We start from the raw sequence: 19,711 nt of genomic DNA on the forward strand, positions 1-19,711 counted from the left end.
CCGCCTACAAATACAAACAGTGTTTTTATCCTCCAACCAAGCACTACAAACCAAGCACTACAAACAACAAATCAATTACACCCGCTGTGTGTGCATGTGCTGAAAGAGGAGCCCAGAGAAAATCTATCCCTATCTGCAACCTGCTCCTGCAGATTAGATAGACTTCTACATATTTCCCTATAGGAGAGGTGTGACAAATAAGCCTCTTTTCCAGACTATGAAACATTATTTAGTGTATTAAGTATTATATATTTTATATCTGCCTTAAATATAGGTTACGTCTTTGCACCTCTTTATCCTGATATGTCCGTTGTATCGTATGAATCACAAGAGTTTTCGTTGTGATCGCTGTGGATCGAAAGCACAAGAGTTTTATTCGCAAAATAGATTACAGGGCAAAGTATTGCATACATACGCCTGCGTGGTGGGCACCGACAACAAGCTTCTATCAGAACCCTCTGATTTACAAAGCCAGAGGTGAAAAATGTATACACTGTACAGTCATAAAAAGCAGTGACATCACAACGATACACAGATAAAGTGTTAAGGTTCACATCCATAGGTCGATGGGTCATGACCTCCCAAGAACTCAATGCCCCATTGGCTGATTCCTCTGGTCATTGTTCCTTGAGGAGGGGGTCATCTTTCCGTGTGTGGCCAGGTGTCCTTCCTCAGGCTCCCACCCCTGGACCTGTATAAACTGGTTCTTTTATGGCATCTCTGGAGTTTCTACTTGGTGTATGAAAAGTAATATTACTTGTAACTAGCGCTCACAATGTGTGACCGCTACATAAATAACATCGGAAACGTTCTTATGCAATTGCGAACATAATAAAACCAAACTGGCGATATAATTAACAAATTGGAAACACTAATTACCTTCTTCACCACATTATATTTTATATCAACTAAAACAAATATATTAAACTTTTTGACTTGTTACTAAGATAATGATTAGCATCACAACCAAAATTGTGTACAGAATTTGCTGAATGCCACTTTCATCCAATTAATAAACTTCCAGTGTGTGGCTATGCTGCGTGCCTTCCTTTAGTGGCATAACACACAATCCTTACAGTGGTCACTTAGTGACGTGACACAGACACACAATCCTCACAGTGGTCACTTAGTGACGTGACACAGACACACAATCTTCACAGTGGTCACTTAGTAGCATGACACACCGACACACAATCCTCACAGTGGTCACTTAGTGACGTGACACAGACACACAATCCTCACAGTGGTCACTTAGTAGCTTGACACACCGACACAATCCTCACAGTGGTCACTTCGTGACGTGACACAGACACACAATCCTCACAGTGGTCACTTAGTGACGTGACACAGACACACAATCCTCACAGTGGTCACTTAGTGTCTTGACACAGACACACAATCTTCACAGTGGTCACTTAGTGGCATGACACACCGACACACAATCCTCACAGTGGTCACTTAGTGACGTGACACAGACACACAATCCTCACAGTGGTCACTTAGTGTCTTGACACAGACACACAATCTTCACAGTGGTCACTTAGTGGCATGACACACCGACACACAATCCTCACAGTGGTCACTTGGTGTGGTTCCTCTCTTGTCTATAGTGATCCATTGTAACAGTTAGGGTTTTTTGTTACACTGATCTCCCGTAGGACACACAACAGATCCACACTGTGTTCTGGATGATGTGGTGAAATACCTTTTCAGTTGGCAAGGATAGAAAGCTCCAGGGTATAAACAGGTTGCAAACTAGCACCACTTACTGCAGTTGTTACATATAAATATATACTGTATTTACCTAATGATATCTATTTTTACTAAAATTATTTTGAAAAATATCATGATAGCAAATATAATGTTTGGCAGGAACGACGCAGATTTGGTCCTCTTGGCTGGAATATTCCATATGCATTCAACTCTGCAGACTTCACAGTGGGCGTCCAGTTCATTCAAAATCACCTGGATGAGTGTCATAACAAGAAAGTACGTAAGCATTGTTCATATCACAAATACTAAAGAAATCTAATTCTTTATCAAATTTTGTATTATGACATACATCTCTATGATACCACATGGTCCATTTATGTCCTGCACTGAATATGTTCTACCATATACTGTCATAGGGTGATCTATACTGTATGATATCATGTCTTGTTCTGTTATATACAGTACTTTCGTATACTGTTTTATATTGCTTTGTGAAACATCATGTGCTGTTGTTCCTGCTGTTTGATATCATGTGCTGCTTTTTGTTGTCATATACTGGTCTGTAACAGTAATGTGTATGTGGTTCCAGTGTCAGAGTGGCCAACCAGGGGAATGCAATGGTAGGGGCCCATGAAATACTGTGTGCACAGCTGAAAAGGCTTGGTCTTTTAACAAGCTAAGTGGAGCTGAGTTTTCCAAACAGGTGAACATAAACATCGGTGGTGGGGGGGAAGGAAGCCGGATTTTAAATTAAGGCTGAGGTAATTTTTTTACCTACCACTTATTATCCTGGCGTGGAAGGTGAGGGGGTAGGGGGCACTACAAGACTATTATCCTACAGAGGGCATGGTCAGGCTATGGAATACAGGTTATTTTTTTCTTTTTGGTATATTAATTATATGGACGCCACTTTTTTCCACTTGGAAAAGTTTTTTTTCACAGCCCCACTTGCCGGCCTGAAGTCAGTGAAGTATATCTATCTCTTCTGTCTTCTCTCCTCTGATGTTTCCAATGCAGCTATCACAGTGGTGCAGGGAGACCAGCCTAGAGTCTCTGAAGTGCATTAGCAGGGGGGGATGCCTGGCAGAAGGGAGGAGTAATGTGTTGGCGAGGCCAGCAACAGCATGGGGTGAATGGCAGCTGTGCTATGACCAATGTTGCAGGAGATTGAGGAGGGTGGTAGATGGGGTGCTGTAAGCAAGAGAGGGGAAACAGCAGTATATTAACCTTTTACATACACACTTACACCAGTCCCCACTGAATATTAACCCTTTACATACACATATACCAGTCCCCACAGTATATTAGCCCTCTACATACACACATACACCAGTTCCCACAGTATATTAACCCTTAACATACACATATACCAGTCCCCACAGTATATTAGCCCTCTACATACACACATACACCAGTCCCCTCAGTATATTAACCTTTTACATACACACTTACACCAATCCCCACAGTATATTAGCCCTCTACATACACACAAACACCAGTTTCCACAGTATATTAATGCTTTACATTCAAAGATACACCAGTCCCCACAGTATATTAACCCTTTGCACACACACACACACACACTAGTCCCCACAATATATTAACCCTTTACATACACACACAGGCACTAGTCCCTACAGTATATTAACCCTTTACACACACACACACACACACACACACACACACACACACACTAGTCCCCTCAGTATATTAACCCTTTACATACACATAGACACCAGTCCCTCTGCAGTATATTAACCCTTTACATATACATACACCAGTCCCTCTGCAGTATATTAACCCTTTACATACACACATACACCAGTCCCTGCAGTATATTAACACTTTACATACACCAGTCCCTCTGCAGCATATTAACCCTTTACACACACACATACACCAGCCCCTCTGCAGTATATTAACCTTTTACATATACATACACCAGTCCCTCTGCTGTATATTAACCCTTTACATACAAACATACTTCAGTCCCTGCATTATATTAACCCTTTACACATACACCAGTCCCTGCAGTATATTAACCCTTTACATACACACACTAGTCCCCACAGTATATTAACACTTTACACACACACACACACATACACCAGTCCCTGCGGAATATTAACCCTTTACATACACATATACTAGTCTCCACAGTATATTAACCCTTTACATACACACATACACCAGTCCCTGCGGAATATTAACCCTTTACATACACATATACTAGTCCCCACAGTATATTAACCCTTTACATACACACATACACCAGTCCCTGCAGCATATTAACCCTTTACATACACACATACACTAGTGTCCACAATATATTAACCCTCTACATACACACACTAGTCCCCTCAGTATATTAACCCTTTATATATATATATATATACATACACCAGTCCCTCTGCAGTATATTAACCCTTTATATACACACATACACCAGTCCCTGCAGTGTATTAACCCTTTACATACACATAGACACCAGTCCCTCTGCAGTATATTAACCCTTTACATATACATACACCAGTCCCTCTGCAGTATATTAACCCTTTAAATACAAACATACTCCAGTCCCTGCATTATATTAACCCTTTACATACAAACATACTTCAGTCCCTGCAGTATATTAACCCTTTACATACATACACTAGTCCCCACAGAATATTAACACTTTACACCCACACACACATACACCAGTCCCTGCAGCATATTAACCCTTTACATACACACATACACTAGTGTCCACAGTATATTAACCCTCTACATACACACACTAGTCCCCTCAGTATATTAACCCTTTATATATATACATACACCAGTCCCTCTGCAGTATATTAACCCTTTACATACACCAGTCCCTGCAGTGTATTAACCCTTTACATACACATAGACACCAGTCCCTCTGCAGTATATTAACCCTTTACATATACATACATCAGTCCCTCTGCAGCATATTAACCCTTTACATACACATATTCTAGTCCCCACAGTATATTAACCCTTTACATACACACATACATCAGTCCCTGCAGCATATTAACCCTTTACATACACATACACTAGTCCCCACAGTATATTAACCCTTTACATACACACATACACCAGTCCCTGCAGCATATTAACCCTTTACATACACACATACACCAGTCCCTGCAGCATAATAACCCTTTACATACACATACAATAGTCCCCACAGTATATAAACACTTTACAGACACACATACATGTTTACTAAACTTTGCTTCACTCTTGAATTCACTTGTTGTACCGAATATCTGAAAACATTTTAGTGTATATCTTATTTACTAAGAAATACCAGTAAGATCTGTTGGGATATATTTTCAGTAAATGCTCTTTTCATGCATACAATGTAACGTCTAACATTTTCTGTTTATTTAGAGTGTGTCCTGGAGCACTTTGAGGTATATGATGGGAGAAGTGTTATATGGAGGTCGTGTCACTGATTATTATGACAAACGTCTCCTTAATGGCCTTGTCAAAGTAAGGAAATCTTATTCAAGGAAATATCCACTCATTGATAACAACAACGTCTGTTTTTCCATACATTCTCATTACAAGGCTGTGGGTTCATTGTTATTTATATATATATATATATACACTATATGGACAAAGTTATTTGGCCACTCCTGTTAATTATTGAATTGATTGATTGATTGAATTGAGGCGTTTCAATCAGACCCATTTCCGGAGGTGTATAAGTCACTGAGCTCTTCAGAATGACCTATTTTGCATCATAAATGTTTACAAATGGAGACTGCATGGCTAGCTGCTTTCTTATAAAAAAAGCAGCTAGCCATGCAGTCTCCATTTGTAAACATTTGTGATGCAGTATAAGTCATTCGAAAGAGCTCAGTGACTTATAAGTGTGGTACTGTGATAGGATGCCACCTTTGCAATAAGACAGTTCGTTAAATTTCATCCCTGCTGGATATCCCACGGTCAACTGTAAGTGATATAATTAGAAAGTGGAAGCGTTTAGGAACAGCAGCAACTCAGCCACGAAGTGGAAGACCACGTAAAATCACACAGCGGGGTCAACGGCTGCTAAGGCGCATGGTGCGTAAAAGTCGCCAAAGCTCTGCTGATTCCATAGCTGAAGATTTCTAAACTCCCACTGCCATTAATGTAAACACAAAAACTGCATCGGGAGCTTAGTGGAATGGGTTTCCATGGCCAAGCAGCTGCATGCAGCCTCACATCACCAAGACCAATGCCAAGCGTTGGATGGAGTGGTGTAAAGCACACCCACACTGGACTGTGGAGCAGTGTAATTGTGTACTGACAAATCACGCCTCTCTGTTTGGCAGTCAGATGGGTGAGTCTGTGTCTGGTGGATGTCTGGAGAACGTTACCTTCCCGCATTATGCCAACTATGAAGTTTAGTTAATAATGGTATGGGGATAATGGTATGGGGCTGTTTTTCAGGGTTTATTCTAGGCCCCTTATCTCCAGTGAAGGGCAATCTAAATGCTTCAGCATACCAAGTCATTTTGGACAATGCTATGCTTCCAAATTTGTGACAGCAATTTGGGGAAGACCATTTTCTATTTCAACATGCCTGTGCCCCAGTGCACAAAGCAAAGGCTACAAAGACATGGTTTGATGAGTTTGGTGTGGAAGAACTTGACTGGCCCGCAGAGCCCTGACCTCAACCCCATCGAACACCTTTGGGATGAACTGGAACGGAGACTGTGAGCCAGACCTTCTCGTCCAACATCAGTGCCTGACCTCATAAATGCTACAGAATGAATGGGCACAAATTCCCACAGAAACACACCCAGCACCTTGTGGAAAACCTCCCAAGAAGAGCGGAAGCTGTTATCACTGCAAAAGGACAAACTCCATATTAAAGTATAAGTATTTGAATACAATGTCATCACAGACCCTGTTGGTGTTATGGTCAAGTGTCCGAATACTTTTGTCCATATAGTGTGTGTGTATAATATATATATATATATATATATATCTCCATAGAATCTCAAACAGAACCTTTGGGGCCAGCGTAAATACAATGCATGCATCTAAAACAAAAACGCCTTCAGAAATGAGTGCTCTTCCCCTTGATGTTCACTAGCATAAACTTTCCTTTCAGCATTCCTGCAGAAAAGCAGTGCCACCCTGTCTGCCCAGATCTTGCAGATATGAAGAGAAAAATGTTCCCCTTCTACTGGTAATCTACTGGTAATCCCATCTTGCTGCTCTAGCCCATATACATGTCCATGTAAACTGATAATTGCACAAAAATAGGCCATCAGTTCCCTAAAGAGTAAGAAACTGTACACTGCACTGTAAACTGTACACTGCACTTCTATATTTTATGTGACCCCATAATCTTGAGATAATTTTTTTCCCATTGAGGTTCTGCTGTTTCTGCACATTGCAGGCTATAATCAGAAATCAAGGCAGATGTGACTTATAGTTCTTGGTGTATTTGCATGAAGCTGGGTGTGGGGCATTGCACGTATTAACATCTAGCCATTATGTTGTATGCAGTCATTTGCATTATCATTGTATTAACAATGTTCATGTCAGGGACCTTACTGTATATAGTGTAAATGTTTTATTCAAACTTACGTTTAACTTTTAAGCAACCTTATGTTTCTGGCTTTATATCCATCTATATTACATTGTTGTAGGTATGGTTCACTGAGAAGATGTTCGATCCCACATTCTGCTTCTATAAAGGATATAAGATCCCTCAGTGTAAGACTATAGAGCAGTATTTGGATTATGTCCAGGCTTTACCTGTGCTGGACACCCCTGAAGTGTTTGGCTTGCACCCCAATGCTGACATCATGTAAGAAAGCTATATTTATTAATCATCAAGCTACTATAAAATATCTCTCATTTGTGGAGTGTTCCTCTGTGCGAATGTGAATATACCACCTGGTATAAACACTGTTGCATTCACGTTTCCCCTTTCTGTATTTCCAGAGTTAACTGATAACATTTACCACAGATGCCACATTGTTACCTTCACTTAGACTAGAAGTAGGGGCCACATCTGTGAAAGAAAGGAATTGTAGATTCTGCCTGAAACATATAAAGAGGCATGCGGCATGCCATGCAAGAAGAGTGCAGGAAACATTACCTAGAGATTTCAATGCCTGCTTATTAAAGAAAATATTGATTTGACATTTGTATGTCCCTTGTGTAACCTATTTGCCTGGATCAGTAGGGGTAGTGTGTTATTCCTTAGCTCCTACTTTGTAGCTCCCTCTGGTCAACCTCCTGACTGTAACTCAGTCTCACCCACCTCAGCTGTCTCTGTACATCAGGGGTGGGCAAACCTGTCCTCAAGGGCCATATCCAGTTCATGTTTTTAGGATTTCTTTAATCATGTACAGCTGAGTTAATCTATTTGGCTGGGTCAGTAATTATCCCACCTGTTTCTACAGACAGAAATCCTTTATGTATGTAGAGTCCCTTATTTAAAGTATGTTGTCTTTCTCCTTTGGAACACATAACAGCACAGATCATGTTGTTGCAGTACAAATCATCTCATCACTGACAGTGTGGTCTTACATCGGATAGCAGGAGTAACCTCATTATCACATCAGTACTCTGTAGCTAAAGAAACTTGGAGGAAAAGCTGACTCATGCTGTCACCTCACTTCTACATTGCAGCCTTCACATTACTGTGCTCATATGTTCTACGTTTCCAATCACCCTTCTCTTTTCTCATATTGTCTGCTGCAGTTTCAGTACAGACAAATGCAGTCTAAAAGTATCTTTTCCAACAACTCACATGGTGATACAGTGTTCTGTTCTGACCTAGGGGCCTATTTATTAAAGGTTTTCCCCCTGTAAAATCATTAAACACTAAATTGGTATTTATGATAGTAGCATCGCAGCAGATATCATAGATATCTGCTGCTTTGCATCTCCTATTGTTTTACTGAGCACTCCCCATAACAGTGTATGGGGAGTGCTCAGTAACGCTATTTAACAATAAATGTAATTGACTTTTCAAACATGTTAATGTGTGCCAGCTGAAGCTGGCGTACATTATCATTAATGAAAAGTTTCAGTGCTGTCAGCCCTGCTCCGAAGAGCAGAGCTGGACAGCGCATGTGTGGAGGGATTACATGATCCCTCCCTGTCACTCACCGCTCACGCTCTGCAACTATAGTTGCAGAGACGGAATGGAGATGTCTGTGCGCATGCCTGAGGGTTTCACTCGGTGCATGCGCACTGGAGTCAGAAGAGGAGCCCCGTTCATCGGATGCTGCTTCGGGAGCGAAGATTGAGTGGTAAGTGTGTTTTCCACTTCACAGGAACAGCAGTTTTTTGGAACTGCTGTTCCTGTGTTGCTTTTTTAATAAATATGAGAAATAGTCAATGCGATAAGGATTGAAAACTTTTTTTCATATTTTGCGAGTGATGGTAAATGTGCCCCCTAGTGTCTCATCTTACCTCTCTCGGCATCTTGTTCTCTTTGATTTCACTGGTTTCTACACAGTATCTATTTCTCTTGTATCATCTGCAGGGCCGGATTAAGGGAATGGAGGCCCCTGGGCTAAGGGCTCCTCCATTCCCCTGTGAGGCCCCCAATATGTGAGCCATCCGCCACCCCCCCCCCCCCCCTCCAAGCGCTTACCTGTCAGTTCAGTCCTCCGTCCCCGGCGCGCTGTAAGCTCCTTACTGAGGAGATCTCGCGAGAGTTCACTCGCGAGATCTCCTCAGTAAACAGATTACTGAGCGCCGGGGACGTAGCACTGAACTGACTGTGCTCAGCAGCATTAACCGAGCTGGGGGCGCCCCCGGACCGATCAATAATGCTGCTGAAAACTTTGAAGGGCCCCCTGGATGCCCGAGGCCCCTGGGTTATAGCCCAGTTAGACCTCGGGTTAATCCGGCCCTGATCATCTGTGGCTCACTCGAACACTCAAAGGATGAATGCAAACAGGAACATGAACAGATGCGACTCGGACCAACAGAAAAGATCTAGCAGTTGGATTGTGATTCAGGCTTTTGCGGAACACACAAATCATTAATTCTCTTATATTCTATCTGAGGGACACTGCTGCCATGGTTTGTAGGATCATATCAAGGACCTGGCACTTAAATAGTTAATTTAATTACTTGAGGGAAGCTCCTCCCCTCTGCAAACCCCTGGTATACCCCAGTTTCTGTTTAAGTGCCCAAGAAGTTGGGCTTATTAATGGAGGGCTGCTTCACAGCCCTTATTACAATAGTATGTCTCTTTTTTTCTCTAATAATTGGTATAGGAGACAGGTTAGTGTATGCTGCAGACGCAGCATTCACTGGAGATTGGCCAGCGAGGGTATGAGAATTATCATCACTCCATCCTTATTTTCCTATTCATTCTTCCTTAATAATCAAAGGAGCTCTGCCAGACCTGCTGATTGCCAGAAGGTGCACCCTCTCAGAGAGCCAGAAGGTCGTTGCTTGCTCACCTATGAGAGGAAGAGGCAGCGAGAGAAGCCTACCGCATGTCAGGTTTCTCCCCACACAGCTCAGGCGGGAGCTAGTGGGCAGGGTGGTCTAGGTACACTCGGACAGTGCCACGGCTATGACATATGTTAACCACCAGGGGGGAACCTGGAGTTTTTGGTCGATGAAAGAAGCCTTCCGGATTTTGACTTTGGCAGAATAATTTGTCCCTACAATATTCACAGTTGTAATCTCTGGTGTGGAGAATTGGCAGGGAGACTTCTCAGCAGTCATAAGGTTCTCACAAGAGAATTGTCGCTTCAACCCGAAGTCTTCAGTCTCTTGGTCCAGTGGTGGGGTCTGCCAGACATCAACCTCATGGTCTCTTGCCACAATTTCAGGGTACCCAGGTTCTGTTCAACAACCAGAGATCCAATGACCTTTGCGATGGATGCCATGACTCTCCATGGTTGTTCAGCTTGGGGTACATCTTCTCCTTGCTGCCAATGCTTCCTAGACAACATTATCAGCTGGGAGAAAATCAAAAGGAAGATGTTGCCAGTCGTCCTAGTTGCTCCGAATTGGCCATACGTGGCCTCATGTGCAGTGACCTCCTGCAGCAGGATCTCTTTCTTCACCAGAATCTTCCTTGGCTGGCTTTAATGGCATGAATCTTGAGGGCAAGGGGTTTCTCATCCAAGGTCGTGCACACATCATTCCGCCAGTGCAGATCTTGCTGCACAAGGTGCTGTTCCACCTGTTGCACTGTGGGATCTTTATCTCTTTCTGTCTGCCTTTCAGAGTACCCAGTTTGAGCCACTAGAGTCCATTGATTGATTTTCTCTGAATTTATTTGTTGGACACTGTGTTCCCACCCTTACACTTAGTGTTCTGGTTTGAATGTTGCACTGTGTTATTGTGCGTATGCTGTTAACCTTTGTTGGTGCTTTTAAAGTTGAACTGGAGTATACCAAAGGTTGCAGAGATAAGGAGCTTCCATCAAGAATTTAAAGTTAATTATTTAAGTGCCATCTCCTTGATCCCAGAGTACAACCCATGGTAGCTGTGTCCCCCAGATAGAATCCAGAGAAAAGGATTCAATGGTAAGTACATGTGATGTTAAATACTATCGTGTCAAAAAAGACAAAAGTATTATAGGAGTGACACCTTTATTGACTTACCAATTTTTTTTTATCATATTTGCTAGCTTTCAGAGCACAGAGGCCCCTTCACAAGGCAAGTTTACAAATGAATGACTGAGATAAAGGCACAATATTTAAGAGCTGTTATATCAAGAAATGTGTACATGGGGGGAAGGGGAATACATCATTAAGATAAGCTAAAATAATAAAAAGGAGGTTTTCGTTATGGATGAAAGAGTAAAAGTCCTATGAGTTCAGAGATCTGCACTCTGCTGTGGGGTGTGAAGTGTGTCCATGTAGTGGGTCATAAAGCCAGGTGTTAGATTGAGTCCTTTAGTCAATGACTGGAAAGTTCTTATCAGCTTAAATTCCCATATTTTTCTCTCCCTGTCATTTTTATAAAGACCTTTCAGTATTAGGACCAGAGAAGTGTTTACCCACGTGGGTGTCCATAGTCTTCTATATTGTGTGTCTGTTGTTTTCTGTCTTCACTGTCTGAACAAATCTGAATGTATCTCAGAGCTTGGCTGTAAATGAATGACTTCTTTATATGTCCTGGGTGAAAGCTGTTCCATCTCAGATATGTTGGGTGGCCTGTAGATTTATGATAGACTGATGTTTGTATAGTATTGTTTTTATTGTATAGGGTCATGTCCAGGAAATGTACCCGAGATCATGAGTAATTAAGAGTCTAGTGATTGGGTGAAATTTGTTGAAGTTTTTATGGAAAGTCAGAAGCTCATCTTCAGAGCCAGTCCAGATTAGTAGCAAATCATCAATTTAACAGAAGTATGCTAGAGGTTTCATTGTGCAAGTTGATAGGAATTCCTCCTCTAGTTTAGTCATGAAAAGATTAGCATACTGAGGTGACATCTTACTACCCATGGCACTTCCCATACACTGCAGGTATATGTCTGATCAGCTGCAGGGTTCGCTCCGTGGCTAGACTGTTTCTTTTAAGATAGTGTTGGCATGCGGCTATGCCATCCTTGTGGGGTATGTTAGAGTACAGAGACTCCACATCCATAGTTGCCATTATTGAGCCTTCTGGTAGTGGACCCAGGACTGAAAGTTTGCAGAGTTTTCGATCTATCGAAAACCTCCTTTTTATTACTCTAGCTCAGTGGTCGGCGAACAGGGGTAAATTACCCCAAATGGGGTAAAAATGGCTTTTCCGGGGGTAACCATACGCCGCGGCTCCAAAGCGGGTTTTTTTTTTTTTTCCTACGCCGCGGCTCCAAAGCGGGTTTTTTTTTTCATAAATCACCTGACCGCACGGCTCCCAGCAGTCCCCTCTCCTGCTCTCTCCCACTGAATGTCATCACGGCCGACGTCAATTTCAGTGAGGAGCAGAGACGAGCAGCGGCAGAAGAAAACAGAGAACGTCAATATAAAAGTAAGTTAAATAACAGAGGCATATAGGGTGAGGGACGCATATATATATATATAGTCAATTGCATTATTATTAGATGCTTGACTAGAGCCCTGCGCAACTAGTGATGATACATTCAAGATAAAGCTATACAGCGCTTTATATATATATTCATCAGAGAAATCTACAATATAGGTAATGAAGGGAATCTTCTCTTGATGCCCTAACAAGGAATTTTTTTCTTCCTGTACTGTTGTCGGGTGTTTGTTTTAACACAATACATGCACACAATTTACCACTTTTTAATATTTCGCATTTTTTAATGAATACAATAAAAGTCAAGTTTTAATTCATATATGGAATTTACTGATAAGGGACTGGAGTGCCTCTTATGTTTTCTTTTTTCTCTCCCTATATGCCCTGCGCAACAATCAGGCCCCACCTGGTGCTCAATTAGAGGTGTTTTAGTGTCGTTTTATCTCTTTGGATTGTTTTACATTGGTGCTTAATACTGCTTGTTTTGGGGGAATCTGACTTATTTTTGAATTTTATTGGAATAAATATATTTTCATTTAATTTTTTATATATAAACATAATGTCCTCGTAATTATAGCTACAAATACAACTTCTTGGAAGAGATTCATCCAAACCGTTTTTAGATTTTGTGGTATGATATGGTCATCAATTGCTGCCAGGCTGTGTACCGTACTAGCAGGATATATCATCAATTTCTGGGGGTACAGTGTGCATTACAATTAATTTCAGTGGTTATGGAACCTCCTTTCTGTGCTCTCTAAATGTGTGCTGATTGGTTACAACTTTTCCAATCACTGTCTTTTTTACCCGTCAGATGACATCAAATAGAAAACGAATATACCAGGAAGAGTTCCTTGATTATGGGTTTACTGAAATTGACGACAAAGGAATAATGAAACCACAGTGTGTTGTTTGTTTAAAAGTACTGACTGCAGAATCTTTCAAAAAGAGTCAATTGAAGAAGCACTTGGATAATTTGCACCCACATCTGAGTTCAAAACCGCGGGAATATTTTGCAAATTTGGAAATGTCTGTCAAAAGACAAAGACTGGACAGCAACTTGAGAGGTACATTCAATCAACGTTCAGCATCAAAGGCTAGCTTTGAAGTGGCCTGGTTGATTGCTCGGAACAAAAAACCGTATACTATTGGTGAAGAATTGGTTAAACCAGCAGCTTTGAAAATGGCAGAGATTATGTGTGGTCAGAATGAAGCCAAGAAACTAAATTCAGTGCCCTTGTCTGCAAGAGTTATTAAAGGAAGAATTTCTATTTTAGCAGAAAATGTGAGGCAAGAAGTTATTACCTCAATAAAAGAGAGTAAATACTTTGCTATTCAGCTTGATGAGACTACAGATGTTAGTAGTAATTCGCAGCTGATGGTATATGTCCGCTACAAAGGTTTACGTCTCATTGAAGAGGAATTGTTGTTGTGTTCGCCTCTCGACTTGCGATCTCGTGGGATTGATATCTTCAATAAAGTTAATGAATACTTTAATGGCGTCAATTTACAGTGGGAAGACTGCGTTGCTGTGTCTGTTGATGGAGCTCCAGCTATGTTGGGTCATGTTAATGGTTTTTCGGCTTTGGTGAGAGAGAAAAATCCAAAAGTTGAAGTAAACCACTGTATTATCCATCGCCAGGCACTGCTTGTGAAACATTTGGAACCTGCACTGGAAGCCGTCATGCATGATGTTATCAAGATTGTCAATCTTATCAAAGGACATGCACTAAACACGCGATTATTTCGTGAATTATGTAAAGATGGTGAGGCTGAATATACAGACCTACTTTATCATACAGAAGTGAGGTGGCTCTCACGTGGAAATGTTCTGAACCGAGTGTGGGCTCTCAAAACTGAACTTGAAATTTTTTTGGTTGATCAAAAGCATGTTCTCGCAGAGAAGTTTACAAACTCCACGTGGGTTGCACATCTCGCATATTTAGCTGATATGTTTGAGCATGTTAATGTATTGAACAAAGAATTGCAAGGAAAAAACATAAATATAATTTCAGCCAGAGAAAAGATTTCTGCATTTGGATCAAAGCTGTTATATTGGAGACAGAAAGCTGAACAGAAAAAGATAGCTACCTTTTCAAAGTTAGCTTTGTTCTTGGAAGATTGTGAAAATATTACTTTTGAAGACATCAAGGATACAGTTATAAGGCATCTTACCAAACTCAAAGAGCGGTTCTCTGATTACTTTCCAGATCTTGATTCACACGCTGTAGGTTGGATTGTAGACCCATTTCAATGTGAAATTAATGTTGTACCAGAAGAACCTCAAGGGTTGGCAGAGGCACTTCTTGAACTTCGATGCAATAATGAAGCACGTATTGCATTTGAAAGCAAAACAGATCTTTCAAATTTTTGGATGTCGACTGCTGCAAAGGCATTCCAAATTGCACATGAGGAGGCAGTCAAAAAGTTGCTGCCTTTTGCAACTACCTACCTTTGCGAACAAGGATTTTCAACTTTAACAAACATAAAAACGAAGCAGAGAAATCGATTGGACGCTGAAGACTGTATCCAAATTGCTCTGACATCAAAATGCCCCAATATTGATGCTCTCGTATCAACAATGAAGCAACATCATTTCTCAAAAACCTGAAGTTTTGAAGCTGAAGCTGATTCCATACAGGTTAGAAGTCAAATAATTAATAATATATGATTTCCTTAAGTACTATTATTAATATTAGTAATATTTTGTTAATTTCTAATCATGGGGGTAACGTCGCCATTTCTAAATATATTTGGGGGTAAAAGGTAAAAAAGTTCCCTGACCCCTGCTCTAGCTTATCTTAACAATGTATTCCCCCACCCCCCCTGTACAAATTTCTTGATGTAACAGCTCTTAAATGTTGTGCCTTTTTCTCAGTCATTCATTTGTAAACTTGCCTGATGAAGGTGCCTCTGTGCTCTGAAAGCTAGCAAATATAATTAAAAAAATGTGGGGTTAGCCAATAAAGGTATCACTCCTATAATACTTTTGTCTTTTTTGGGCAGGGCGGTGGCTAAGCGGTTAGCACTTCTGCCTCACAGCGCTGCGGTCATGAGTTCAATTCCCGAACATGGCCTTATCTGTGTGGAGTTTGTATGTTCTCCCCGTGTTTGCGTGGGTTTCCTCCGGGTGCTCCAGTTTCCTGCCACACTCTAAAAACATACTAGTAGGTTAATGGTCTACTATCAAAATTGACCCTAGTCTCTCTCTCTCTCAGTCTGTGTGTGTATATTAGGGAATTTAGACTGTAAGCTCCAATGGGACAGGGACTGATATGAGTGAGTTCTCTGTACAGCGCTGTAGAATCAGTGGCGCTTTATAAATAAATTGTGATGATGATGAAGTATGTAACATCACATAGATTTTTCTAGCTAATACGGTACTGCAATAATAATTAAAAAATATTTTTTGCTATATATAACTGTAAGTACAAAAATCCTATTTTTTAAACATTCAAGTCCCACCTCAAGTGTCTCTCTGCCCCTCATGGTGTTGCACCTACTTCTTAGGGCAAAATGTGTGGCCATTCTGAATCACTGAGCTGGACATTAAGCTTTCTGCCCCTAACTATACATGCAGCTGGGCAGGAGCAGATGAGAAATTTATACTTATGTTGGCCCAGCCTATGGAGTCCAGGGGGTAAATGTATCATAGTCCGGTTTTTGCACCCCGCGCGAGATCGGCAAGATGACAGCTAAAATTTAAAGCGGCGCTGCCTTGTAATGGGAAACTTGCCTTTACAAGGCAGCGCCGCTTTAAATTTTAGCTGTCATCTCGCCGATCTCGCCGCGGGGTGCAAAAACCGGACTATGATACATTTACCCCCTGGTAAAGTAACAGGATAAGGTTTTGTGTCAATGTCCTTTTGCTTTTTTATAACACTCATTGGTTCATGTGCCAGTCATGCAGGCAAGACTATGGGGAGCAGTGTTGTGCAAATTGGAATGGTCATCTTCAATAAATGTACCTATACTAGCTTAGTCTTATAATAAATAATGTGACAGATTTTATATGATGAGAAATGGGATCAGCTCTCAGGGTGTAATGCTTCTGTATAATGTACATTACTTTATTCTACAGCATTTACTATTATGTGTTACAGATATCAGAGCAACATGGCTGCAGAAGTCCTGGACACCATAAACAGCATTCAACCCAAAGAAAGCAGATGGGAAGTGTGGGAAACTCGTGAGACTGTTGTATATGAGATACTGCAAGACATGCTGGATAAACTTCCTCCGGATTACATTCCTGATAAGGTGGCTTCTATATTACCATCCATTCCTCCTTTACACTTCATAGTGCTACATAATTCTTGGAGAAACAGATAGACCTGTCCTAAACCATTTGCACACCATTTTCCAGCACATTTCTCAAACATTACATCATTTGTTTCCCCAATGCAGACACATAACACCCATTTTTCATTCAAATGACATCCTAAGTCAGACTATAGTAACTGATAAACATATTCAGCCTTATATTTTATATACATTAATGGTAACCTATGGTGCTTCCCCCAAAACTACCTATTAAAAATCTTTACAAGGAAAACAGGTACATTAATCATTGATATTCACGTATAAAACACACACACACACACACACACATTTGTAAGGTGAAATTATTAATATTATGAGATTGGAGAAAGGTGGAGAGGGCATATTATCAGGGATACTTTTTCAATTTTCATTCCTCATGAGAACATTTTTGATGTCAGATATCGGTCGCAGTCTATTCCTCCACTTACGTTTCGACAGAGATACGCATTTCTAGGTACACAATGTTGTACCTAGATGCTCATCTATTTGCAGAGACGTCCCCTGAGTACTGATGAAAAGTCTCTTTGTTCCAGTCCCATCCATTGTTCCGGTCCCATCCATGTGTATTGGCAGCATCAGACAATAACTCTTAGGGGTATATTTACTAAACTGCGGGTTTGAAAAAGTGGAGATGTTGCCTATAGCAACCAATCAGTTTCTAGCTGTCATTTTGTAGAATGCACAAAATAAATGAAAGCTAGAATCTGATTGGTTGCTATAGGCAACATCTCCACTTTTTCAAACCCGCAGTTTAGTAAATCTAGCCCTTAGACTGCACGTCTGTGCATGACTATTGGAGCAGGTGTTGTGGCCTTTCAATTTCTGCTAGCAAACCTAATTGTATTGAGATTCCAGCAACCTCAAGGAGTATATTAGGCCTGATAGCACTCTGGAGGCTGCAGGAGCATTGTGTGGCATTGTGGCAACTGTAGATTGGATCTTGGGATCTGTATCTTGCATTGAGCTTTTTCTAGTCTATGGCCTTTGTGTCTTAGCCTCTGGCCTTTTGTCTTCTGTTTTTGTATTAGTCTGTGGCTTTGGCAATCCCTCACAGTCATGTCTGTTTTGTGTATGTTGTTATCCTGTTCCATCGTTGACCCCATATCTGACTTATTCAGTTATTGTTGCTACCTTCTCTTGTCTCTCTGTTGTGGTCTTGTCACCACTAACTAGCCCTGCTGTATTTCCATCATTTTCTGTGCTATTCATGGGGGCATCTGGTTGCTGCTATAGACCCAAGAGTACACTGAGACAAAGAAGCTGGTTCTCCAGTACTGATTTGGGTGTCAGGGCTTTGTGTTATCTCTGTCTTAGCCTTGATTGTTATTCTTGATTTATCTGTGTCCTGCTTATGTTTGAGTTGGCTTATAGTATTGACCCCTGTCTACCTAACTGCCCGTTTTGGATTTGACCCTATGTATGCTCTGGACATGAGCAAAATGTTGGAAAAAGTTTGCACAAATGGGATTTCACGGTGGATTGGGCTGTTTCGCAGAGGTGCAAAGTTCCAGCAATGCATTCAAATGAATAGAGCTGGGATTGGGGGTCAATTCATTCTGCTGTGTTGGGTGGTTGGGGTAGGACTGAAAACACTTAACGCAATATTCTGCCAGTGGTATAGACAAAAGTTTATAGTCACATAACTAATGAGGCAAATATTTCATAGAACAGTTTTTAACATTTTGTTCATCTCTACTCCTGTCCATGACTGAATATTCTCTTGTCATGATTCTTACACTTGTTTGCTATATCTACTTTTTGCTAGGTCTAAGAACCTAATCCCTCTGTGTGATTTTCGAACCTACCCGTCCTGTTCATTTCTTAGCTTCTACCCTGGGATTAAAGTTGCTTTTTGTTTGTGAAAAGCACTTTATTCCCAAAGTTTCCTCTCTGTGAAAAGTACTCACTTGATGAAGATTCCATTCTGATGTGAAAAGCACTCCCTTACTGAAGTTCCCTCTATGTTTGTAAAAGCACTCCCTTACTGAAGTTCCCTCTATGTTTGTAAAAGCACTCCCTTGCTGAAGTTCCCTCTATGTTTGTAAAAAGCACACCCTTGCTGAAGTTCCCTCTATGTTTGTAAAAAGCACTCCTTTGTAGAAGTTCTCTCTCTACTTGTGAAAAGCAATCTCTTGCTGGTAGATAAAATTCTATACTTGAGCTCAATATTACACTTGTTGTTTAAAGAAAACTGTTTCTACAATATATTGAAAATATCCTTGGTGGAGCATCTCAAGTAACCTGTATCACCTTTAAATTTATCAATAGATGTTCTAAACTGTACTGCAGAGCCCAAATGTGCACATTAAATGAACACAAGATTGTGCAGTTATATTATTCACAATATAATATTGTACAGATATAAATTATCTACCGAGGACAATAAGATTATTTCACTTTTCCAGTGTCAGTTTCTATTTGGTTCAATACCCAGAATGAGACAATTATTTTTACTCTTATCATGTCTGTATTCAATTTATTTACCTTGTTATGAATTAAACTACATCTCGAGGGAACTATTCAGTGAAACAAGTGTTTTATCAATAATTACACTACACCCTGCCTAACAGAGAACATTTATATGCTTGAAATTACATTGGGGAATTTTGCTTTTACAATATTTGTACTATGTACTGAGATTCTTATGATGCAAAATGTTAGCTCAACTATTTAATTGTTTGCTGACTTTTTAAAATATTTT

The 19,711-nt window shown here is 40.7% G+C and overlaps 1 protein-coding gene across 1 annotated transcript in view; it reads left to right on the forward strand.

Annotated features, from left to right (window-relative positions):
* Positions 1–19,711, forward strand: part of DNAH8 (dynein axonemal heavy chain 8) — a 354,390-nt gene that overhangs the window by 316,538 nt on the left and 18,141 nt on the right. Inside the window, exons 86-89 of the mRNA XM_075204457.1 lie at positions 1,873–1,989; positions 5,119–5,220; positions 7,377–7,537; positions 16,791–16,947. Coding sequence (XP_075060558.1) covers positions 1,873–1,989; positions 5,119–5,220; positions 7,377–7,537; positions 16,791–16,947 — 537 coding nt within the window. The remainder of the gene's footprint in view (positions 1–1,872; positions 1,990–5,118; positions 5,221–7,376; positions 7,538–16,790; positions 16,948–19,711) is intronic.

Source organism: Mixophyes fleayi, chromosome 3 (assembly GCF_038048845.1).
Source record: "Mixophyes fleayi isolate aMixFle1 chromosome 3, aMixFle1.hap1, whole genome shotgun sequence".
Classification (NCBI taxonomy): Eukaryota; Metazoa; Chordata; class Amphibia; order Anura; family Limnodynastidae; genus Mixophyes; species Mixophyes fleayi.